This window comes from Bufo gargarizans, chromosome 3, assembly GCF_014858855.1.
Source record: "Bufo gargarizans isolate SCDJY-AF-19 chromosome 3, ASM1485885v1, whole genome shotgun sequence".
Classification (NCBI taxonomy): Eukaryota; Metazoa; Chordata; class Amphibia; order Anura; family Bufonidae; genus Bufo; species Bufo gargarizans.
Window position 1 is genome coordinate 592,549,481 of NC_058082.1, and position 26,095 is coordinate 592,575,575.

A 26,095-nucleotide genomic window follows, 5' to 3' on the forward strand; every position below is an offset into this window, starting at 1 on the left:
AAAAAAAATTTAACTCACCTTAGTCCACTTGATCGCGCAGCCCGGATTCTCTTCTGTCTCCTTCTTTGCTGTGCACAGGAAAAGGACCTGTGGTGACGTCACTCCGGTCATCACATGGTCCGTCACATGATCTTTTACCATGGTGATAGACCATGTGATGACCAGAGTGACGTCACCACAGGTCCTGTTCCTGCACACAGCAAAGAAGGAGACAGAAGAGAATCCGGGCTGCGCAATCAAGTGGACTAAGGTGAGTTAAATTATTTTTTATTATTTTTTTAACCCCTCCAGCGCTATTTTACTATGCATACTGTATTCAGAATGCTATTATTTTCCCTTATAACCATGTTATAAGGGAAAATAATACAATCTACAGAACACCGATCCCAAGCCCGAACTTCTGTGAAGAAGTTTGGGTACCAAACATGCGTGATTTTTCTCCCGCGAGTGCAAAACGCATTACAATGTTTTGCACTCGTGCGGAAAAATCGCGTATGTTTCCGCAATGCACCCGCACATTTTCCCGCAACGCCCGTGTGAAAGAGGCCTTAGTGTCAGGGGCAGTATTTGCTGGGCGCAGTTATTTTAGGACACTGCGTCCCAATAATTATTAAAGGGCACTATCTGCATGGTACTACTATTATCAGGGGGTTTATCTGTTTCTACAGTATAGTATTGGGGAGCACAGCGGCACAGTATTTGGGGTGGTAGGATGATTTGTTCAGAAGATGGGAGGATGATGGAAAAGTAGTAAACTAAGATATATTTTTTGTCAAACTGCAGAGACGAGAAATGGCTGAAAACTGGTGGTCTGGTCTGAAGGTCTGAAAGGAGAAGATGAGGAAAGAGAACATCTACATCAAAGGAGACGTCACTGGATGTAAGAGGTATGTGGTGCTGTATTAGCCTGTATTGTTAGGGGTTAGGTTGAGAATTTGGTATGGGTGTGGGAAGTGGTGCTTTTTCAATTTTCGCCTCAGGCAGCAGAATGGCTAGGTGCACCCCTGGTCTTGTGCTACATATAGCCGGTGACACGAGACATTGCTGAAGGTTGCCGCGCTCCGTTGGATTTTCTTGGTAGCTCTGTGGATTCCATGGATGATAGTTGATAAACCACCTCCTGTAATAGAGACTGGACTGCCGGCGTCACAGATAGCATTGTTCCCTGCGCTCAGGAGCAGCTGGACTATTTTAGTACTTTCACATATGGACACCGGGCCCGGCAGATATAAATAGTCCTGGAAGCAAAGGGTCTGCAGCTGAGAGTCAGTGATAAGTAGTGACATCCGGCCGTGGTAGACAACTCCCTGGAACGAGGTCCCAGACAGCTCCCTGTCTGGATGATATCGGTCTTCTTACTTTCTACTGAGCGGAAACCTAAAGTGCAACTTATCATCATTACTGAGAGAGTCTTGATTTGTGGTCCGGCCAGTAAACAATGCAGGAGACATTATATTTACCAACAACCATTCTTTGTACATAGCAGCGATGCCGTCTCCTGAAATAGCTAAATGGGAAACATTTGCCCTTTAAAAAAATAAATGAATAGTGCTTTCTTCTAAATGTAGAAACCGCGAGAAACGCTGAACACAAGTAAACAAGTAAAGCGATACTGTAAAGACTGGGACTTATGGAACAAATACCTAACCCTCTCAAAGGGTTGTCCAGTGACAGTTCCATCAAAAAGGGTATTATTTTAACTTAGTATTCATAGAAAACTTTTTTTTTCCTTAAAATTTTTGGGTTGTTTTTCCTTTCTTATTTCAGCAGTATTATACCATTAAAAATGAAATGCTAAATACTGTCCTTCTGTAGCAGTCGGCACAAAGCATAAGACCTCCTAGATAGGAGGTAATCCATGTTCAGTTTACTGCTGCTGCGAGAGGAATTATCGTGATAATAGTAGATGTAGAATTGGGATAACAGTATGTCAGTGCTATTGTTCTCCCGATAGGCCTAGATAAAGATGTCCAAGAAGAGCATTGCGTTGGTTATTGTCATGTGTGAGGCTGTAACCGAGGTTGGTGTGGATGATGATTAATAACAAACATACATATCTAAATGGCGGGGGGGGGGGGCCTGACTTGAGTCATCTACTGATCAGTGATCATCAGAGCATTAGAGCTGCAGGCATAAATAACATCTAAATGTCTGGTGGGGTAGATGGGGGGGGGGGGGGCACACTTGGGCAGCTCAGCCTCTGTTGGTGGTGGACCTTGTCCCAGCCCTGACTAGATTGTCCTTGGCTGGCAGCTTTGGGGTGTGTCCTATGTGCTGCAGCTCTCTACATATCACAGCTCGGGGGGGGGGGGGGGCTTTTTGCTGTAGCTCTCTACATATGACAGCTCAGGATGTGTGTCCTATGTGCTGCAGCTCTCCTCCCATCATAGATCAGGGGGTGTCTCCTTTTTACTACAGTTCTCTCCCTATCACAGCTGTGGGTGTGTCCCCTATGTGCTGCAGCTCTTTCCCTGTAACTGTCACAACTTCGAACAGTAGATCTGGCTGTGGCAGTGGAAGGATGGAACTGAGCATGTGCGGCCACCTGAGCCTGTGGACATGGAAATTGCAATACAGATTAAACATCAGAGGGTGACTTTTCTCTGGAGCATGACCTTTCTTAGGAGGTGTGTCCTTTCTGCTGTATCTATTTCCCTATTACTGTAGCTCAGGGAGTGTGCCTTTCTGAGGTGGCTGCAGTTCTCTCACTATCACAGCTCAGGGGCGTGTCCTTTCCTCTGCATCTCTCACCCTGTAACTGTCACCACTTCTAACAGTAGATCTGGCTGATAGCACTGGCAGGATGGAACTGAGCATGTGTGACCACCTGAGCAGGTGGACATTCATATTACTATACAGATTAAACATCAGGGGGTGCCATTATAAAGAAGGGGCATGCCCTTTCTCAGGGGATGTGTCATTTCTGCTGCAGCTCATTCCCTATCACAGTGTTTTAGGGAGTGTGTCTTTCTCAGGGGGCATGTATTTTCAGATTCAGTTCTCTCCCGATCACAGCTCAGGGATGTGTCCTTTCCGCTGCAGCTCTCTCCCTGTAACTGTCACAGCTTCTGAGAGTAGATACAGCTAGTGTAATTTTAAGGATGGAACTGAGCATGTGCGGCCACCAGAGCAGGTGGATGTATCTATTACTATATAGATTAAACACCAGGGGTGCCATTATAAAGAAGTAAAGAGAATATCAGATGCAGTCTGAAAATACGGTCATGTGCATGAGTCCTTAGAATGGGGCTCCCTCTGTCTCCAGAATACTCTGCCTCACCCCACCCATCATACACTCATGGGATGCCGAGCAGTTGTCATGGCCTTATGAATATTCCTTAGGGTACAATTTAAAATCACAATACACTGCAATACAGGAGCACTGCAGTGTATTGTACAGGCGATCATGTGATCAAGTCACCTGAGAGACTTTCCTTAAAAAATATTTGAAACTACAAATATTAAAAACTTGTAAAACCCTTTCCCTGTTTATCATAGAATAAACAGACATAAAGCCTGCAGCTCACAAAACGACAAGTCCTCACACAGCTCCATCCACAGAAAAATAAAAAAAACTTAATCGGTGTCAGGCTATGACAACACATTAAATTTTTTTAAATATAACAAATATTTTATAAATTTGGTACCACCATCATCATAATGGCCAACAGAAAAAGGCCTCATGCACACGGCCGTTGTGTGGCTGTAATGTGCATTGGGGACCGCAATTTGCGGTCTCTAATGCATGGGCAACGTCCTTGCGGCGGCCGGGACGGATCGAGACCCTTTCAACTTGAATGGGTCCGTGATCTGTCCGCCCCGCAAAAAAAATAGAACATGTTCTATTTTTTTGCTGTTCGGAGGCACGGACAGAAACACCACGGAAGCACTCTGTAGTGCTTCCATGGGGTTCCGTGACTCCGTTCCGCACCGCAGCTCCGGATTGTGGACCCATTTAAGTGAATGGGTCCGCATCCGTGATGTGGGGAGCACACGGCCGGTGCCTGCATATTGCGGACCCGCTGTTTGAGAACCGCAATACGGCCACGGCCGTGTGCATGAGGCCAAAGACTGATGACATTTTTTACTGCACAGTGAAAACTACTAAAACAAACAAACAAAAAATTCCATTACATCCTACAAACAGCCCCCTCCCTCCAAATATATATCTGTTTTTATTGCATCCTACAAATATTTTTTGTCGTTTTTCAATATATTTAATGGAACACTGGTAAAAAACAACAAAAAAAACTCTCACATTGCTATGTCAATGGAAATGAAAAATGTTATGGCTCTTGGAAGATGGAATGAAAATATTTGGGTTTCTCCTTAAAGGGGTTGTCCACTCCTTAAGTATGGATGGCCTATCCATATCTGAGTGGAGGGGGTGTAATACCCTTGCACCTCCACTGACCAGCTATTTCCGTGGTGCCCTGGTGCTGGAACTACACAGCTACTGCACGTCCATTATGTAGAGAACGGGGCTGGTAACTTCATTCACTTCAATGGGAGCAGCGCTGCAGTACCAGCTCCGTCCACTGCATAATGGATGGCGCTGTGTCGTTCTGGCACAACTCAGAAACAGCGGATCGGCAGTGGTGCAGGGGGTTGGAACCCTGCCGATCAGATATCGTAAAGGCGTGGACAACCCCTTTAAGGGGATAAGTTCCAACAAATTTTGATGCGCTAGTTACTGGATTTGTGCTAGCAATGTAACTTGACAACGGGCGCCTAAACTTCTGCATAAACTGCTATTGTAGAATGTTTGGACATCATATAATTTTGCAGGTAATATACGCCTCTTCCCTTTAGAGTAATGCACTTCCAGCACAGACAAAAGACGGTGTAACCCTAGCAGGTAGGCGCGTTACTCAGAGCTCCACATTAGAAGCACCATTTAGGGCTTACATCAAATGCAATGAAGATCGTGCCAAGAGCGTTTATCAGATAGAGAAATGTCATCGGCACAATGAAAAGCCCCGAACCAGGAATTTCTCTGTTTCAGTTCCAAATGTCTACTAATGATGGAATCTGGCATTCCTGCCACATTCTCTGCCCTGCTATAATCTACTTTACATCATGTCAATCCCGGGCGCAGAACAAATGTGCTACATCGCTATGAAGAAGTCCGGGTGTTACGAAAATGTTCTCCCCCAGATCCAAGATACACTCATCACTCGGGGAAGACGTCTTCGCCGCTTCTACTCAACATATACGGAGAGGTCCTCCTATATAAAGAAGACGTTGTGTCCTGCAGCTGCTCCCTGCACAGCCGCCTACTATAGTCTCAGATAAGGTTTTCTCTACATTTCCTATTTGATCCGTCATCTCTCTAGAAATGTCTCTTCTACAAAATAATTATATTCCCCAGAGAACAATTCTGGAGCATCTTCCTTATCCCTTTACTCCGTTACTCTTCCTGGAAATTTTTCATAAATTAGCAACTGGGTCTTACAATTCCCCTTATCACTGACCGGAGAGTTTGTACATGAGAGATAGAGATAGATATATGATAGATCAATAGACAGAGAGATAGATAGAGAGATAGACAGAGAGCTAGATAGAGAGATAGAGACAGACAGACGGCTAGATGGATAGACAGACAGATGGATAGATAGACATGAAATAGATATATGATAGATCAATAGACAGAGAGATAGATAAATATTAGATAGATAGATAGACTGATAGATAGATAGACAGATAGATAGATAGACTGATAGATAGATAGATAGATAGATAGATAGATAGACTGATAGATAGATAGATAGATAGACAGATGGATATTAAATAGATAAATGATAGATATTAGATAGATAAATGATAGATATTAGATAGATAGATAGATAGATAGATAGATAGACGAACGGATAGACAGAGACAGATAGACGGCTAGATGGATAGACAGATGGATAGATAGATATGAAATAGATATATGATAGATCAATAGATAGACAGATAAATAAATATTAGATAGATATGAGACAGACAGATAGATAGACGGATGGACAGATGGATAGATAGATATAAAATAGATAAATGATAGATTGATAGATATTAGATATGGGATAGATAGACAGACGGACGGATAGATGGATAGACAGATGGATAGATAGATATACGATAGATATGAAATAGATATATGATAAATAGAAGATAGATTGCCGTTTTAAATCACATATCAGAAACAGCCATACAAATCCAGCTATCCTCAGTCTCTCCAGGTATAAATTCCTCGGCGGCAGTGAGTGATTGACGGTGAGTGTATATAATAGGTATAATTAGTATCAGCCATGACGTGATCGCAGTGTTTGCTGGCTCTTCAGGGCAGGGTGGAGGGCTTGGCACGTGCTCCTTGTACATGTTGCATGCTGTATGTGTAGGGATCAGTTCTTTCTTAGTTCTGGATTAAGTAAAAACATCATAAAACGTGCATCAAGAAGAGCCACACGACACAACGAGAGACGTTACCGCATCCGGACCCTACCGGGACATGGCAACCTGTGTTATAATACAATACAGTATCCCCCAAATTCCAGTTTATACACAGCACTGTACATGTCGAGGATTAAAGGAACTGAATACGGAGTCTGATCTGCAGGTGGCACAGTATAGAGCAGGAGGAGCTGAGCAGATTGTTATATATAGTTTTGTGACATCTCCGCTCATTCTATGCTTAGGAGTCCAGTGGGCGGTCCTATCCAGTCACTGACTGCTCTCCCTGAAGGACTGTGTGTACAGAGATAACTATCAGTCACTGATAGGACCGCCCACTGGACTCCTAAGCCTAGAAAGAGCAGGGACCTGAATGAATAAAATACAAGTCACACTGAATCTTTTCCAGTCTGCTCAGCTCCTCCTGCGCTATAACCTGCGGCCTGCATCTTCAATGTGACAGGTTCCCTTTTTTATGTCAGGCTAGCCCCACCTTCCGATATATGGTGTAAACCTGCTCAGTCATCCCCCCCTCCTCATACACAAGGTAGCGGGAACTGGGGTGAGGCTTTTGTCACCCACAGGAGTGAGGATAGTAGCCCCCATGCCCAATTTTATTTTTTTTGTCCGCCGTGTTCTCCATGTGGTGATTTATGAATTGTAAGAAGAATTTCTAAATTCCTCCACAGCCCTAATCCTCCCCCTCTTAACGCTGAGTGAAGACGTAAGTGAGAAGTATTTATTGTGCAGATACGGGGCCTGGGCTCGATTATCTCTTGGCTCTGAACCTCCCATGTTTCCTCTGGTATGCATCCATCTAACGTACTCCGATCCTCCTAACATTTCCTTATAGAAAGCCATTACCACAGTCAATTAGGTGCAACAAATTGTCGTCAGGTACTCCATGCTTTGAAGGATCACATTACTGGACTTGCTGAGGTCACCTTATACTCATGGTGGGAGGGCGGTGGCTTTTTTATTTTCTTGTAATTTTTTTGTAATTTTTGCTTTTAATTAAAAATTTACAGCCGTTTGTTTTCTGCATCCGGCATGTTTTCATATCCAATGCAGGCTTCTCAGTCCCATCCAGAGTAAAATCCATCAGGTGAGCTTCCTGGCATCTTTAGAACCAAGCAAAATAAAGTTAAATCAACAAGATGTCCACTTTAAAGGCCGTTCAGTAGAATAGAGATAATGGTTACAGGGTGAGCCGTCTGACGGGTTTAATTCTGAACGGGACTGAGCAGCCTGCTATCGACATGAAGAAATGCAGGCTGCAGAAGACAAATGGCTTAGATTTTTATTTTATTATTTAAAGAGAGAAAATCATAAAAACAATTTTATCACATGATAGATATGTTTCACTAAAAATGCTGCCATATGTGTCTTTAGCCTTTAAAGGGAGTCTCATCACTTTTGACTATGCTACATTTGCTGACATCACTAAGTAGGGGCAGGAGATACTAGTACAAACATACCTTTGCGTGGATTTTCTCATCAGGAGTAGTGTGAATATGTAGGTTTTATTCTGCCAGGTTTTGCTATCTCAAATACCCAGGAGGAGTAGCTTCAATGGTAATCTTTGAGTGAAAGCTTTAGTGGTCTCCTGGTTGGATGCTACAGCTGTCACTCAGAGCAGAGGGGAAAGGTAGCGAGACAGCTTACTGTATTTAATGTTATGATTATTTCATTTTGACTTTTTTAAACATTCCATAGCGGAGGCCATATGGGAAGCACAAATTTACTGGGCATTTATGCTTTATGGCAGCCGCGATAAATGTCAGTTAGTGGACAGAAATGTGTCAATAAACTGATCCTGTCTCAAGAAAGTGATAAAATGCAGACTCCAAGACAGAGATGTGTGTGTTGTGCATTTATCCAGCCTTATGTAAGCCCCCAGCAGTACAATGCAGCTGTCATTAAATCTGCCTTCTAATGATAGTGAAATGACTGTGCTGATCTGTCCTGGACTACACAGCAAAGCTGAAAAGTGACCTGCAGGAAACAAGAAGCGTCAACCTATTGTGTCTGTCCCAGTGATCACTGAAAACTAAAACCCGATTAGTAATAAGTCATTTTCTGATATATTGTACATCGCAAAAAAACAAAGTTAGACCAGCACCTCCAAACAATGGTGCACATTACCATAGCTGCAATTTAAAAGCAAACAAGGACTACAAGTAGAAGCACGCACTAGAAACATGCTTAAATGTAAATTGCGTCACTGCTGTACTTGCTATATGTAAATTACCTCTTTGCACACATTTTTGATCAAAATTGTGTTGGTCTCATCTACCAGCGACAAGGATTCTATATTACCCTAAATTTGGTAGACCAAAAGCCTAGGAGAGGCAAGACTGTTAGTGTAGGTGCCATCTGTTGGAAGACACTTTGTCGCTGGTAGATGGGCCCAACACAATTTTGATAAAACAATATGCACAAAGAGCTTCTACTTTCATATAGTGTGTATAGTAGTAATACAATTTACATTTATTCAAGTTTTCAGTGTTTGCATGTGTCTTTGTGCATGGCAATGTGCTGCTACTTGTAGTCCTTGTTTGACTATATACTTGCAGTGACCGGGTTTGGGGTGGCCTCAATGCTAGGCTGGGCCCCCCAGACACGTGCTGCTGCTCTCCGGAAGAGATGGTAAGGCATGGTTCACCCCAATGGGGAATAAATCCAGACAGTCAGGGTCTGCAGTAAACCAGTGGGCTTCTTTACCTGAGAAATTCAGGTGCAAAACAATACAGGAGAGGCATTGGGCTGGATTCTCCAGTCTCCTCCCGGGCAGAAGAAAGGTTTGATGCCCAGGAAAGGCCTGAGCTAGCTGTCCCTCTCTCTCTCAGAAGGCTGGTACCCTGGTCCAAGGCTGGTGATCCAGGGTCTGTGGCAGAGTATCCTGTTCTCAGCGTCTTCTGGTCACTCAATAGTTTGCCAGAGTTTCCTCTTCTATGCACTGATCCCTAACTGCAGAACACCAGGGGTTCCGACTCCTCTCCTTATATACAGTTTCTGGCTAAACTAGAACCTTCTAGTGGGAGGGGTGGAGTGGAGAAACTCAGCACAAACAAATACAATGTTACAAATCCCATCTCTCGTAGACTTGCATTAAAGCTGCAATGATACTCAATGGCAATGACACAGCAGTTTTTCAGACAAAAACACATTTTCAGACATAACAAAAGAGCTAAACCAGACATTTAAAGGGTCAGACTGTCTGGTTTTGGTGGCAAACAAGTCTGACTTTTCCCTTACAAAACATGCTCTTCTTCACACCTTATGATAGCTGTGGAAAATTACCAGCTTCTCAGGCTTAGCTAGAAAGTCCCAAAAGTCTCTCAGTATTTGTGAACCCTTTCCACAGTGCCATGCAAACACAGTCCAAATGACCAGGATATATATCACAACATACATATAAAATACACAGTATTAAACAGTATAAGTTAACCCTTTAAAGTGAAATAAAGGAGTTCATTACTTTGCATAGAGGAAACAGGGGCAAATGTCCACAAATGTCCAGACTTCAAAGTATCCCTGCTCCAGGGCACTGCATACTGTACATCTAAATAGAAGCTATAAGCAAGTCCTGATACAATCTCAGATAAAAGGACTATACTGAAGCAGTCCTGGCAAGAAAATTGCATCTCCTGACTGCAGCGACCCCGCTGTTTGACTCTGCACAGTAGATGGACAATATAATGGGACGCACCTGCACTGCTCCCCATTCAAGGTGTTATTTCATCTGCACTCGGTACTTGTGGCCAGCACATCATCTGAGGGTTCTTTGTTGTTGGAGCAGGCAGATACTGTGACTAATGTGTTCATATTGACTGAGCAAGGATTAGAATCATATTTCGCGGGTGTTTATTAGTCTTTTAACTCATTATTTGCAGCACAATCTAAAGCACATAAATAAAATGGAGACGGAACGGAGCCAAACTGAGCCAAACTGATGCATTCTGAGCGGATCCTTATCCATATAGAATGCATTAAGGGCAAAACTGATCCGTTTTGGACCGCTTGTGAGATCCCTAAACAGATCTAACAAACGGAAACCAAAACGCCAGTGTCAAAGTAGCCTAAGTTGTACATTATATCATTTAATACTCAATACATAAAAAAACCTGAATAAAAATACAACGGAATAAGACAAAAAAAAAGGATAAAAAAATCTGCTTGTTTAGATTCTAATATGTTCTCGTATTCAAACTTGATCCATATATTTCAAGATGGTGGCTCACTCCAAAAGGATTATTGGAACAGGTGCTGCTAACCCAAATGAGAGGGACACCCACCCTCTGAATGGATATATACAATAGATACTAAAGTAATGGGTGAGCACACTTCATTTGGACTTGACAATAAAATTTAATTAAATCAAGCAATTGAATAGTTCACACGTGTGTAACTTAATAAAATTATATAAAACACTGTAAAATCCTGTAAAATCAAAGTAAAAAATAGAAAATGCAATGTACACAGCAACACTTAATCGAATAGAGTCCACACAATTAATGGATACTTCCAGATTATTGGTAAATTCACACTGTAGTCAGCTGACTGTGTGGTACTGAGTATCCTGATAGTGTGGGTAGTAATCGCATACAGGTGAGTCCATATATGGATGCAGGTCAATACCTGGAATATGACTCGATATTCAAGTTGTTAAGTCTTTCTTCGATTATTTCGAGATGTTATTATCGTATTGCCAGTGATAGTTGACAGTTAACAGTTCTTAGGCATTCATTGGTAATCGCTGTATTTATAGGCAAAGTTCCTCTTACCTTCCTCGATGTTTGGGATGGTTCAGACGCGTTTCGGGAATAGCTTTCCCTTCATCAGTGGATCACTGAAATCTATCTGTAGAGCGCCACCTGCTGTTTGCTCTTTTTCTAATTTCTCTGTCCTGCTCGCTGAGATGGAAGCACGTGCTCAGTTCTATCCTTCAACTGCCACCAGCTGCAGCAGACGGGACGTGTCCCCTGAGTAAGGACGTGCCCCCTAAACTGCCAGCTTGAAATAAATCTTGCAGAACAATTGGAGCAATGAATGGGGAGATCTCTGGATCTATGTGAGGTCCAGGGCTGGTTCTAGCTTTGTTAGAAAGAGATTGTCATGTTCTATATGATGTCTGATTTTAAGTTTTTACATTATTGGGGTCCTTCAGGTACCAGTTGTGATGGCACTGAATTGTGGCATCCATTCATAACAGAAACCATCACGCGGAAGTGAATGGAGCCTAAAGGGTTTACATTTGTAGCCGATCCGCTACGAGTCCTATATAAACTCATGCCAAGTGGGTGGAGATCAGGGGCTCTCAGACACCTCTGTCACCACTTATCTCTCGGTGAAACAAAAGACTCTTCTCAGGCGTTGCGGGTGACGTGCGGGAAAAGATGCAGGTGCGTTGCGGGAAAACGCATGATTTTTCCCCTTGAGTGCAAAGCGTTTTGATGCGTTTTGCACGCGCGTGAGAAAAATCGGCATGTTTGGTACCCAAACCTGAACCCGGAGTTCTTCACAGAAGTTCGGGTTTGGGTTCGGTGTTGTGTAGATTTTATTATTTTCCCTTATAACATGGTTATAAGGGAAAATTATAGCATTCTTAATACAGAATGCTTAGTAAAAAAGTGATGGAGGGGTTAAAAAAAAAAAAAAAAAAATTGTTTAACTCACCTCATCCACTTGCTCGCGCAGCCCGGCTTCTCTTCTGTCTTCTTCTTTGATGACAGGAGGAAAAAGACCTGTGGTGACGTCACTGTGCTTATCACATGGTCCATCACCATGGTGATGGATCATGTGACGGACCATGTGTTGAGCGCAATGACATCACCACAGGTACTTTTCCTCCTGTCATCAAAAAAGAAGACAGAAGAGAAGCCGGGCTGCGCAAACGAGTGGATGAGGCGAGTTAAAATATTATTCATTTTTTTAACCCCTCCAGCCCTATTTTACTTAGCATTCTGTGTTAAGAATGCTATTATTTTCCCTTATAACCATGTTATAAGGGAAAATAATAATGATCGGGTCCCCATCCCGATCGTCTCCTAGCAATCATGCGCGAAAATCACACCGCATCTGCACTTGCTTGCGATTTTCACGCAGCCCCATTCACTTCTATGGGTCCTGCGTTGTGGGAAAAATGCACAATATAGAGCATGCTGCGATTTTCCCGCAACGCACAAGTGATGCGTGAAAATCACGGCTCATGTGCACAGCCCCATAGAAATGAATAGGTCCGGATTCAGTGCGGGTGCAATGCGTTCACCTCACGCATTGCACCTGCGCGGAAATCTCGCCCGTGTGAAAGAAGCCTTACTTTCTCCTGATAGGGAACACTTTGGCGGTTATTTATTATAGGTTATACGCAATTTTTTGGTGTATTTAACCCACTCACGCCACTTTTGAGAAGTGGCAGAAAAAGTTTATAGTGCGGAAAATAGTCTTAAACTATGCCAACAAGGGATCTGGCGTACATTAGAGCATGTTGCACGGCCTGCGGCGGCAAACGCTACAGTTATGTAGAGGCCTGTGTCTCTACATAACTTTGGCGCATCCACCGGCGGCACAGAGGGATTAAGACCGGCGTCAAAATCGCAGATTCTAATAAATGTCCCCCCTTTGTCCTTTTGTACATATTGTTGGTAGGTTCTGACCGGACTCACTGGGGATTTCTTAGATACGGCTGCAGCCTTGGGTTACAGTGCTGGCGCTGAGGACACATTGCCATGCTGCGCCATTCACGCCCCGCACATACGTGTAGTTACATGGTTTCCCGGGGTAGTTTGCACTTGGTTAAACGGCTTTTATGGCGCCTGGCTGAAATGTTACAACAAGCAGAGTAATGATATATCCCTAGTTAATTACACCGCTCCCAGAGTGTATAATTAACACTTAATGGGATTTTTCTAAGAAAGTCGCCCATTTACAATATGCACCGGAAATGTGCGTCCATGAGACGGACTCCATGACACCAATGGATGTCAAAAAGGTATTGGCCAACGTTTGGCGGGGTTTCCATTTGTTTAGCTCCATGGTCTTGTGGAGCAGAGGTATATTGCGTGGAATATTAAGTTTACGGCAAAGGATCAAGACGCAGTGTGAAAAGGTCCTTCACAAAATGGAAACAATTTTGCACTTAAATGGAATATAATACGGAGCATCCATTTTTGCTAATTAAAGGGGTTATCTAGTAATATATAATGATGACCTATCCTCAGGATATAGTGTAGGTCAGGCATTCTCAAACTGCGGCCCTCCAGGTGTTGTAAAACTACAACTCCCACAATGCCCTGCTGTAGGCTGTTCGGGCATGCTGGGAGTTGTAGTTTTGCAACAGGTGGAGGGCCGCAGTTTGAGGATGCCTGGTGTAGGTCATCATTATCAGATTGTCAGGGGTCTGAGTCCTGGCACCCCCGCCGATCAGCTGCGGTCCCCGGAGCTCTTGTGAGCAGCGCAGGCTCCTGGAACCTCCCCAAGCACAGCGCCGTACATTGTATAGCAGGTGTACTTGGTATTGCAGCAACCAGGCCACAGGGACGTCACACGGCCTAGGAAGAGGCTGCGGTGCTCATGGTATGTTGGTCTCTTCAAACAGCTGATCAGCGTGGGTCTCGGGTGTTGGACCCCCACCGATCTGATATTGATGACCTATCAATAGGACAGGTCATCAATATAAATTACCGGATAACCCCTTTAAAACCAGATACTGATAAATATTCTTTCTTGTAATTAGTTTTAATTGCAATTTTTTATAGTTTTGGGGGGGAGCGTTATGGAAACGCTCCCAAAGTGACAAGGGACATGGGACATGGGACCCCCCCCCAAATACCCATAAGCCCCGACCCGGTTCCCAGGATTGCCCTGAAAAAAAAATGTATTTTTGAAATGTTTGAGGGAGCAGGAGGGATTCCACATGGGGAAAGCAAAATGGCGGTCCCAAGGCGAGCGAAGCATAGCCCACTGGATGACTATAGAAAGAGAAAACAGGAATTTGGAGCGCTACCTGAGAAAAACCTGAATTCTAACCCTTATAAGAAGTCAGAATCAGAACCCGTTCAGAATTTAGGTCACGCTTTCCAGCTGGAGACCACCACCATTAACCCCTTCACCACCCTAAGATGTACAGTATAATAATAAACTATAGGGCTATATTACTAAAGAATAATCAGTGGCTAACCGGTAAAAGACCCAAGACCTCCAGACATAATAAATACAGACCCATAACCATCCCGGACAGCCACAGATACAAGAATTAACCCTTTCATCGCCTCCAGGGATATTACAAGAATACGCGATCTCTCCGTGCAAACACATGTGATGTAGGACGTGTAGAAAGTTATGACACTGAATAGAATTGGGCGCGGAGGGTGAATCTTACAGTCTCCGGAAACCTCTCTTTAAATATTCTGCATTCGCGTCAGTCGATTGTCTTCTGTGTGCTTTCCACTTCCGTATGTCTGTTCTGCAATGGATAGAACATGTCCTATTCTTGGCTGCAAATGTGGACCATGGACCCATTAAAGTCAATGCCCCCCCCTCCCCCCCAAAAAAAGGATGCAACACAGAGGTTATCAGTATTGAAAAAAATACATATGAATGTGTGAATGTCCCCGAAGGTGGTGATGGGGGCAAATTCTGGCTTCGCACCGAAGCCCATAAGTTACTGCTATGTCCCCCCCTCCTACGTGTCCAGCAGGTCGCGTCACAAGAGACATTTTATATTTAGCTGCCGCGTTAAATTCCCATTCAGTCTGAGAAAAGTGAAAAGCTGGAAAGGAAAAACTCGGACTCATTGTAAGTTTTCTTCCTGAGCGCTGGCCGCGAGTGTGAGAACTTGTAGGCGCGCAGGATAGGGAAGGCCATGGGGGGCAAACGTAATGTTGTTTTATGCATTCCCTCTCAGCAGGCGTGGAGGCGATTAGAGAAAGCCCCAGAACGTGCAAGGAGGGATAAGAGCACAGGCAGGGAGATAGCTAAAGGAGAGATCCGATCGTACAGATTACACAGAGCGGAAAACCCAATGACCCAAGAAAGAATTCCCCGCAATAATCCCCCCCCCCCCCCCCCCTGCAAATGTACAATCCCGAGTTCTCCGGAGAAGAGGAATGTTCTGGAGCCAGGGACGGAACCTGCCGCTATACTATTACTGCTGCCGGGTCAGCAACCTTTCCAGAAGGTTGTCAAACACAACTCTCAGCATGCACACTTGCTCAGCTGTTCTCAGAACTTCCCTAGAAATCAATGGAGCTGCATGCTGGGAGTTGTAGTTGCACAACAGCTGGAGTACTGGAGGTGGCTGACCACTGATCCGCGCTGTGTATAACGACAACCGATGTGCAGTATGTCTAGCTCTCCACTTTGCACGATAAGTCATCAAAATCTGATTGGTGAGGGTTCAGCTCCTCCACCGACCAGGGGCTGCGGCAGTTGGAAGAGCACGGCGGCCTTTTGCTCGGCCTGTGATGTCATGTCCATTAGTCACACGGCCTTTGTGCAGCTCAGTTCCATTAAAGTGAATAGGATTGAGCTGCAATACCAAGTTCAGCCACTATATAACGTATGGCGCTGTACCTGGTATACAATGAGAAGACTGCAGGCTACAGCCCCTTCAAATAGTTGATCGATGAGGGTGCTGAGAGTCAGACTCCCACCTATTCCCTGAGGATAGGTCATCAATATTTAATTCTTGGAAATGCCCTTTAATTGTGCAAAAAAACTATACGAATTTGGTATCAAAGTAAGGGCTCATTCACACGACTGTAGTGTTTTGCGGTTCGCAATTTTCAGATGCGCAAAACACGGATACCGGCCCGAGTGTGTTCTGCAATTTGCGGACCGCACATGGCCAGCACTATGATAGAAAATGTCTATACAAGAATCGGACACGCTCTATCTTTTTTGCGGTGCCACGGAACAACGGATGCGTAAGGCTCATGGTGTGCTATCCCCATCTTTTGCACCCCCATTGAAATGAATGGGTCCGCACCGGGTTCCGAAAAATTGCGGAGCAGGTGCGGACCTGTTTATACGGCCATCTGAATGAGCCCTAACTGTAAGATTACTTACACCACATGGTGAATGCCATAAAAAAGGTCCTAGAAAACAGTAGAGGAAACAGTGGCGTACCTTCAATAGAGGCAGACCACGTAACTGCTACTGGGCCCAGAGGGGAAGGAGGGGCTGGTGCTTTTCCGGACAAGAAAACACTGCATTTTCCTGCAGCCGCCACTCTGGGGAAGCTCAATGCCAGAGATTATTTCAACTGCCATTCTAAATGGTAACTGTATACATTCCAATGCACTGAGCTCCCCCTAGTGGTGGCTGCTGGCAGCCAGCTTTGTTATAGAAGGGAAGCCAGAGATTTAGGTCTGGTGCAACTACATTGAAAAATATGGCGGTTAGAATGAGCGCCATACTTATGAAGCGCCTATTCCGCTTTTTTCAACACAGAAATCTGATAACATGGTTGAGGTGGAGGGCAACTTTTTTATTGCAATTTTTTTATTGAGATTTCATCCATTTGAGGGTCTTTAATCATTTTGGGGGACTATTTATTTGGGGATCTGGTCTGGGGAATTCATTTTGGGGCGTGTATCTATTTAGAGGATCTGGTCTAGGGTTTGTAGTTACGTTAAGGGTCTGGTCTAAAATCTTGTAATGGGGTCTGGCTGGAGTTCATATTTATTTAGAGGCTTTGGGGATCTGTTTATTTAGAGGGCCTGGTGCCTGTAATAATCTTTGGGATATGTATTCATTTCAGGGTTGGGCCTGTGGGTCTATTTTTTTCTGGTGTATATATATTTATTCATGGGTCTGTATCCTGTGGTCTAGTCTGAGCAACTGATCAATTCTATGGTCTGTATCTATTTAGAGGATCTGGTATGGAGTCTGTAGGTATTTTGGAGCTCTCTGTATGGGGGTAAATTTTTATTCTGGAGTCTGCATTTATTCAAAGGTCTGGTCTAGTTTATATTTATTTAGGGACTTGGTGGCTGGGTCTAGGTGGAGGTCTGTACTTATTTCAGGGTCTGGTTGTGTATTTTAGGGTGCAGACTGCGGTTAATCGGGGGATCTGTTCATATTTTGGGATCTATTTATTCTTAGGTAAATTAGTTTTCTGCAATGCACTTCACACTTCTTGGAATCTTAGGCCCCTTGCAGACGAGCGTGAGCGGCTTAGGTCCGGATGCATTGCAGATGCGTTCAGTGAAAAATGCGCAATTTCGCATGCAACTTCATTCAGTTTTGTATGCGATCGCGTTCAGTTGTTCAGTTTTTATTGCTAATGCGTTTTGCATGCGCCTGAAACACCATCTCTTGGCAACCATCCATGAAAAACTGAGCCCCATTCACTTCTATGGGGCCAGCGTTGCGTGAAAAACGCAGAATATAGAGTATGCTGCTATTTTCAGGCAACGCACAAGTGATGCGTGAAAACCAACTCTCATGTACACAGACCCATTGAAATGAATAGGTCCGGATTCAGTGGGGGCGCAATGCATTCGCATCACGCTTTGAACCCGGGAGGAATACTCGCTCGTCTGCAAGGGGCCACTGAAAACAGTGTCTGTCCATATGGCGGGGTTAACATTCTGCATCAGAGATTTTGAACTCCTCCAATCTGACACTTGGGATTCTTGAAGAACGAAGGACATGGATATGACTGGCAGTGACAGCAGGATATGCTAGCTTCCTTGTGCAGTCCTTGACATTATAATACCGCTTGATTCAATGGAGAAATGTCAGCTTTTGTTTTTGGTTCTAAGAGGGAAGTAAAAGTACACATCCCCCTATGTCCTGCCAACAAACTAAATCAACCTATGTTTTGAGACTACAAATCAGAAGAAGTCATCATTGTCTTATATCTCAAAATGAATTCAAACTATAAAATGTCCAAACATAGATACCTACCCCAGACCCAAACCCTAAATGTACAGTATTCATACTCAGACTCCTGAAAAAGATTTGGGCCCTAGAGCAAATCCCAAAATAAATTCAGTCCCCAGAGCAGACAGACTCTAGACCAGATCTCAAACTAATTACTGACTCCAGACTCAACTCCAAAATAAATTCAGACCTAAGACCAAACCTTAAAAGTGTTTTACGTTCCTCTCCTTGCACCCATGGGGTGCAGTCCTCTTCACCCCCAGGCAGCACTCCACATTGCTCATCACTCCTGGAACCAGATTTTGGTACCCAGATGATTTGCCTGCTGTTCTGGGAGTCCAGATAGTCTCTCCTTATTTTGAAAGTCTACCTGAAAATCCAGAAGTGTAGGCATGTATGGCCTTAACATAGACATTAAAGGGGTTGTCTCATCATGGACAATGGGGGCATATCGCATTGTCTTATAGATGCGAGTCCTACACCTATATCGAGAACAGAGCCCCGCAAGTGAGAAAGGCACACTGCGCATGCACAGCTGCCCTCCATTATTTTTCTATGGGGCAGGCGATAATAGCCGAGCATTGGCTCAGCTATTTCCGTCGTCCCATAGAAATAAATGGGAGCAGGGGCCGCGCATGCGCGGTACGCTCCCATTCACTTCTATGGGGAGCCAGCTGGGTGGTGGCCGGACCGGAGTCCTCCAGCCACCAACTTGCAGGGCTCCATTCTAGATATAGGTGCGGGTCCCAGCAGTGGGACCCGCACCTATAAGACAATGGGGGCATATCCTAGCGATATGCCCACATTGTCCATGATGAGACGACCCCTTTATTAAGGGTCCTTAGTCAAAATCTGTATAGCCAAAGGTGTAATAAAAACGAATCCTTCTAGGAATCTGCACGTTGATTATGTGGTGCATAAAATGAGACTCTAGAAATTCTCTGGATGCCTCAGTCAAGCAGCTCCAAAGCTGGTGTAGCTGACTAGTGATCAGGCAGTTATAACATATTCAGTTCATGTTTCTTACGACCATTACACGGTACTCGAGAATGACACAATGGCCCACATGGTAGTTCCACAGGCAACTGCCAATAGAAACAGGACCGTCTCTACAATTCCACAGGCAGTCATCCCTAGCAACAGGACCAGGGGCATAGCTATAGGGGAAGCGGCTGCTTTGGGGCCCAAACTCAGAAGGGGCCCACCCAGGAGAAAGACTAACAAATTGTGTTTTCAGGACCCCTCAACCGTATTATAAAATGACATTATATACAGTGACACTGCAGGAAGTGGTAGTGGCTGCCGGGCCTGGTCTGAGAGTGGGGGTTGCACGGTAGGAGGGGGTTGCAAAAAAATTAGTTGGGGGTTGAGAGGGCATTCAAAAATTTGCTATGGGGCCCAGTCCTTTCTAGTTAACCAACTGAACAGGACAGTATCATGAGAGAGGCGACAGTATGGCTCATGTTACAGCAAGTACACCAACAGCGGGTGGCTGCAAGGCTTAGAAGACCGGCCAGGCCACAGAATATCATCACCAGCTAAATCCGGAGTATAATAATAATCTATTTATATAGCACCAACATATTCTGCAACACTTTACAATCATGGGGTTCAAGTATCTGACTGGAGCCTATGGTCCCTATGGTCTCTAGGTTGGAAGTGGGTCAGAACTACTTGCAATGTCCAAAGTGATCGTGATCTCTACTTCTGGAGCAAGTGCTCCATCCAACAGGCCCAATCAGCAACAGTAACCCAGTCCAGTTTCAAGGCACAGGTGGCGCTCCGTAAACTTCCCATCGGATCTCAGGGTTTCTTTCTTTCTCAGGAGGCCCAACTCTAACCATGGATCTCCTCACAGCTGGCTAACTCAATGCAGGTGCGCCTTGGCTCAGCAGCACTCCAGCATACGCTCTCTCACTGACCACAAGGTGCATTGAGCCCCCCTTCAGCCGTCCACTGTACCTAACAGTACAACACATCTTAAAGGTACAGTACCTGCAATAAAGTGAACATCAAATAGCACATGTCTACATGCACAACATAAGACGGCATAACGTAGAGTAGCTGTCACAGATGTTCCCGCGACAGGTGGCAGGAGATCGGTGAGACTGGCAACATGTGGTTTGATCTGACATGTTTTTCGTTTAGATCACATGACGTCTGTGTTGTTTCTGTGTTCATCTTCTTTCCCCAGGTGTTGCTATTAGGGTCATTAAACCTTCTCTATTTATAGTTGCTTTTCCCACAATGCTGTGCGGTTTATAGATTCTGTTTGGACCTTTGGATAGATTATGGTTGGATCTCGGCTGAGTTCCTGGTGCTTCCATTGCTCCTTTAAAGTTAAGTCTTTCCTTTCCCTTTTGTATTTTGTTTGGGTTCTTTGTGTTGCATTTACCTATTGTTTGTATTAGGCCTGATGGTAGGAGACTCCTGTTCGTCTTTCCTTTTGGAGGAACAGGTAGTCCCATCCCTCCCATTAGTACCAGGGTCCTATAGGGCTAGATGGAACTCTAGGTATTCCTGTGTATGAACTCACCTACCTTTGGGGTCTGTTTATACTGGTAGTCAGTCAGGATTTTGGTTAGGGTTTTCACTAGGAGTGTCCATTTTCCTTCCCTTGTTCTCAGGCCTAATCCCTTGTTCCCCCCTTCCCTCCTATGCTCGGTGTTCCCCCCTTCCCTCCTATGCTCGTAGCGTGACAGTAGCATTGCTCACCAATTACTTCACTTTGCTGGAAGGGGTTGGTTCAGTTCTGCAATGGTCCTCATCGGGACCCCCCCATACATGCATATGCCATAAAAGTTATATGTTGGAAAGCCTATGTAATTTGCAGAAGACTGGTAAGGAAATTATAACGTATAACTGGGCAGTTACAAGTATGAATGGAGAATTTAAAAATCTATTCACGATGACCTGCCCCATAAAATAAATAATAGAATTACAATTAACAATGCTAGATCATGGTCCAAAGACTCAGCATCTTAAAGTATTAGGAGGGAGCAGGGTGTGCCCCTGCCCTCCAGGACCTGGCAAATTACACTAGAATTGCTACCTGAGGGCAAACACAGTTCTTTTACACAGAATTATCTATTGCTCATCTCTAAAATTATACCTCATTACGGTCTACGGAATTTTGCATTGTCATGTAAGAGCGTTTATAGATTAAGGCCATATGGATATGGTGTAAATTCCGATCAGATTTGTGCAGAAAATATGCAGCGAGGGCTCATGCACACAAACGTATTTTTTTCGTTTCTGTTCCGTTTTTTTACAGGTCAGTATGTGGAACCATTCAGTTCAATAGGTCTGCAAAAAAAAAATGGAAATGACGTATGCCCGCTCCACAAAAAAATAGAACGTGTCCTAATCTTGTCCGTTTTGCAGGCAAGGACAGTCATGGTTACAATGGATCCGGAAAAAAAAAGAAAAAGAAATGGATGCAATGCAGATGTCACATGGATGCCATCCGTTTTTTGTTTTGCAGATCTGTGTTTTGCGGACCGCAAAATACATACGGTCGTGTGCATGAGCCCTAATACAGTGACAGCTAAGCAGATGACTTTTTCAAAATCACCTCCTCTCTACACGGTGCTGAAATTTCCAGCGCGTACATTGATCTGTGGTGCGGATTTTGAAATCCTCAGCATGTCAATTGTTTTCGTGGATTTTCTGTGCAGATTTCATCTGCAATACAAAGGTCGAAATCTGGGGCAAATCGCGCAACTAAATCTGCATGTAACACATGTGGCTTCTGGTGCGGATTCGGAGCGGAAATGCAGCACAAAAAAATCTGCATGGAAAATCCACATAAACTTCACTTCCATGTGGATGTAGCTTTTCAGATTCCAATGCCGAGTTGCTGCAGAGGTGCAAAAAATGATGCAAATTTTACTCCGCAGATTCACGTGTGGACATTCCTCTTATTTCAGTAGCTTCATAAAAATCTATCTGCACAAAATCCACAATGAAATCCACAAACCAAACTACAAGAGGGGATTTCATTGCTGCTTTGTTTTTTCCATTAAAATCAATAGAGAAATTCTGCAACAGTTCTGCAGCAAATCCGAGACAGAAGGAGCATGGAGAGATTTTTTTCTGCTACGTCTGTATGATATCATTAAAATTTTGCCCTAACCCCTTCCGTTCCAGTACCATACATGTACAGCGGAAAGAGGAGTTTTAAATATGTTGCCCACTCGTGAGCGCAGCAGTCGTCATAGCCACTGTGTCTCTGCTGTTTCAAACAACAGAGGCCCAGGACTAGTGTCTGCGACCGGCAATAACGTCAATCTCAGATATTTAACCTTTTGGATGCCGTGGTCAAATGTGACCACAGCATCTAAATGCTGAAATTCCGGAAGCACATGCTTCCAGGTCAGGAACAGGTCCCCTGTGTGGCAATCGGGGGAGCCGTTCCTTTGCTCTGATGCACTGGGTCTTTTTGAAGAGACCCAACATATCAGAGCTGAAGTTCCTATGGACACCTGCCGGTGGCAGGGCTCCATAATATAACCGCAAAAGGAGCATAGATTGTAGTTCTGTTAAACTACAGTGTAAGGCCCCATGCACACGGCCGTTGTTCACGGCCGTGTGCGGGCCGTGGAACCGCGGCCTGGATCCCTCCTGAGAGCAGGAGCGCACGGCGTCACTGGTTGCTATGACGCCGTGCGCCCCCTGCTGCCGGCACAGTACAGTAATACACTGGTATAGATCGTACCAGTGTATTACTGTACTGTGCCGGCAGCAGGGAGCGCATGGCGTCATAGCAACCAGTGACGCCGTGCGCTCCTGCTCTCAGGAGGGATCCAGGCCGCGGTTCCACGGCCCGCACACGGCCGTGAACAACGGCCGTGTGCATGGGGCCTAAGGCTAGTTTCACACTAGCAAACAGCCTGCCAGATCTCTCTGCATTCCGGCATTTCCGGAAGCTAAAATGTTGTTGTCTGGCCCCATTAACCATAACGGAGACCGGCAGAGATCTGGCCGCAACCCGGCAAATATGCCAAGAATTGGCCGGACGAAAACCGCTGCGAGATCTGGCAGGCTGCGTGATATTAAGCGCTAGTGTGAAACTAGCCTAAGCCAAAAGTGATCTGAAGATCGCATATTTCAGCTTCCTAAGGGGGCTAAAAAAATATATATAAAAAAATAAACTATAAAAAACAAAGATCATGGGCATCACCCATGTCCAAAAATACCTGAACTATTAAAATACAAATATATTTATCCAATACGCCGCCTAGTATAATGGAAAAAAATTAAAATAGCTGATTTGACATTTTTTCATCGCTTAAGGCTACATACACACGACTGTTGTGTGTTTTGCGGTCCGCAAATTGCGGATCCACAAAACACGGATGGCGTCCATGTGCATTCCGCAATTTGTGGAACAGCACGGACAGCCATTGATATAACTGCCTATTCTTGTCCGCAAAACGGACAAGAATAGGACAGGTTATATTTTTTTTGCGGACCACGGAACGGAGTAATGGATGCGGACAACACACGGAGTGCTGAAATATTTCAACGAGGGTCAGCCGGCACTCCGTTTGTAGGCGTGGTGCACGTGTCCAGGGCCGAAGTCCAAGTACAAATGAAAGAAAGAAAAGACCGGCACTCACTTTATCTTCAAAGGTTTTTTTCCTTTTATTCGCCACGCATAGAAATATTCAGTGACGCGCGTTTCGGCTCTATAGCGAGCCTTTCTCAAACCAATGGCATAACGCGCGTCACTGAATATTTCTATGCGTGGCGAATAAAAGGAAAAAAACCTTTGAAGATAAAGTGAGTGCCGGTTTTTTCTTTCTAACACACGGAGTGCTGTCCGCATGTTTTGCGGCCCCATTGAAGTGAATGGGTCCGCATCCGAGCCGCAAAAACTGCTGCTCGGATGCGGACCAAAACAACGGTCGTGTGCATGTAGCCAAAGGCCTCACGCACACGACTGTGCTGTTTTTTGCGGTCCACAAACCGCGGATCCGCAAAAAACGGAAGGCGTCCGTGTAGCCTTCCGCAATTTGCGGAACGGAACGGGCGCCGGCAATAATAATGCCTATTCTTGTCTGCAAATCGCGGACAAGAATAGGACATGTTATATTTTATTTGAGGGGCCACGGAACGGAGCCACGGATGCGGACAGTATTAAAACATAACAAAAAAAACTATATAAATGTGGTATCCTTAAAATTCTAGTGACCTGGAGAATGAAGGGAACAGGTCAGTTTTACTGCATAAGGAATGCCGTAGAGAAAAAAAAAAATAAAAATGCAAAAAAAATTGCATTTTTCCCCCTAATTAAGCCCCATTTGGAATTTTTTTCCCGCTTCCCAATACATCATATGCAATATTAAGTGGTGCCATTAGAAAGTCCAACTTGTCCTATAAAAAAACAAGCCCTCATAGGGACTCCAGGGGTTAATTCTATAAAATAACTCGCCGCTGCAGAGTGTCGACATTGGAAATCTGCAGCCAATTCATCTGATCTCACTGAAAGTTTTGAATTTGCAATCTGTAACTCGAGACACCAGCTACACAACTCAATAAAATTCTGCGTCATCACAAAGTATCGACATTAGGGATGGGTTACCTGAGAAGTCGGCCAGGGCAGAGACCTCTGTGGTCCAGATCAAGAAGATACAAAGGGCAATGCTGGTGCGGATCACTGGCTTCACCTGTCTCCCTTCATACCCATCTCGCTTGATCATGGTGTGGAGCTCCTGCCTGGGGACTCACATGATCTGGTCTTCTATCCAGGCTATCCCGGGAAGCAAGGAGTCATGCCTCAAAGACCTACGGATCCAAGTTGTCAGGACTCTTCATATACAAAGTGACTCAGGGTAGATTCCTGATGTGTCACTTCTGCAGGCTTCCCTACACACACACCCTTTCCTGCTGCTGGATCTGTTCTTACGTGTCCTTATACCTCTTACATCATTCAAGAAGGGCACCCAGGTACTCCAAGGGGGCACAGCGAAGTAAGTTGTTGGCCCCAGGGTGGGCTATGTATCACCAGATGGGTCCAGTTTCTTCTTGAGTAGTCTGTGCCATCTTCACCGATCACTGGGGATAAACAGAGGAGCCCTCCCTGTTCTTCTGCTGCACGTGGAATGTTTGGTGACCCAGACATATCCTCCTACTTACACAACTTCTGCTGTTTGGGAGTCAATGGGGCTCAGGAACATGTGAGACTGAAGCCATCTAGTGGCAACCTTCCGAAAGAATGGTATTTGTGTTTTGGGAAATGCGTGCCAACCAGAATTTGTTGCCAGCCTAGATCTACTGTGGTGGGTGCCCGGAGACATCTTCATGTCCCAGATCCTAGAATCGTCACAATATATGAAGTTAATAGAAGTTAGGAAATAGGTTCCCTAGTGGGGGTGAATTGAGCTGCACCAAGTAATTTGCATGCGAATCAAGCTGTTCAGTACCCCCCTAAACTTTTCATGCATGGTCTATTCGTCTGTCTATCTAGTGCGGTATATCTATCTATCTATCTATCTAATATCTAATATTTCCAGGCAATAAATTGGGTCATCACCCTTCACCTTGATCTGAAGTGCTGCCTGATTTTTTGGAAATATTGTACAGTGGAATGGTTGCCTACCTTCCCTGAGGATTTGCACCCGATTTACTTTTTTTTCTAACTGTGCTGCTGTTGTATTTTTGTTTTTTGTATCTATCTATCTATCTATCTATCTATCTATCTATCAAATTCAAATCAGTTTTATTGGCACGACTAAATACATATTAGCATTGCCAAAGCAAGTAG

General features: G+C 44.5%; 1 protein-coding gene across 2 annotated transcripts in view; it reads right to left on the bottom strand.

Annotated features, from left to right (window-relative positions):
• Positions 1–25,429, bottom strand: part of EVA1C (eva-1 homolog C) — an 81,878-nt gene extending 56,449 nt beyond the window's left edge. For both annotated transcript variants that reach the window (XM_044284400.1, XM_044284399.1), the window contains exon 1: positions 24,914–25,429. In XM_044284400.1, coding sequence (XP_044140335.1) covers positions 24,914–25,031 — 118 coding nt within the window. In that variant the 5' untranslated portion in view covers positions 25,032–25,429. The remainder of the gene's footprint in view (positions 1–24,913) is intronic.
• Between the last annotated feature and the right edge of the window lie 666 nt (positions 25,430–26,095).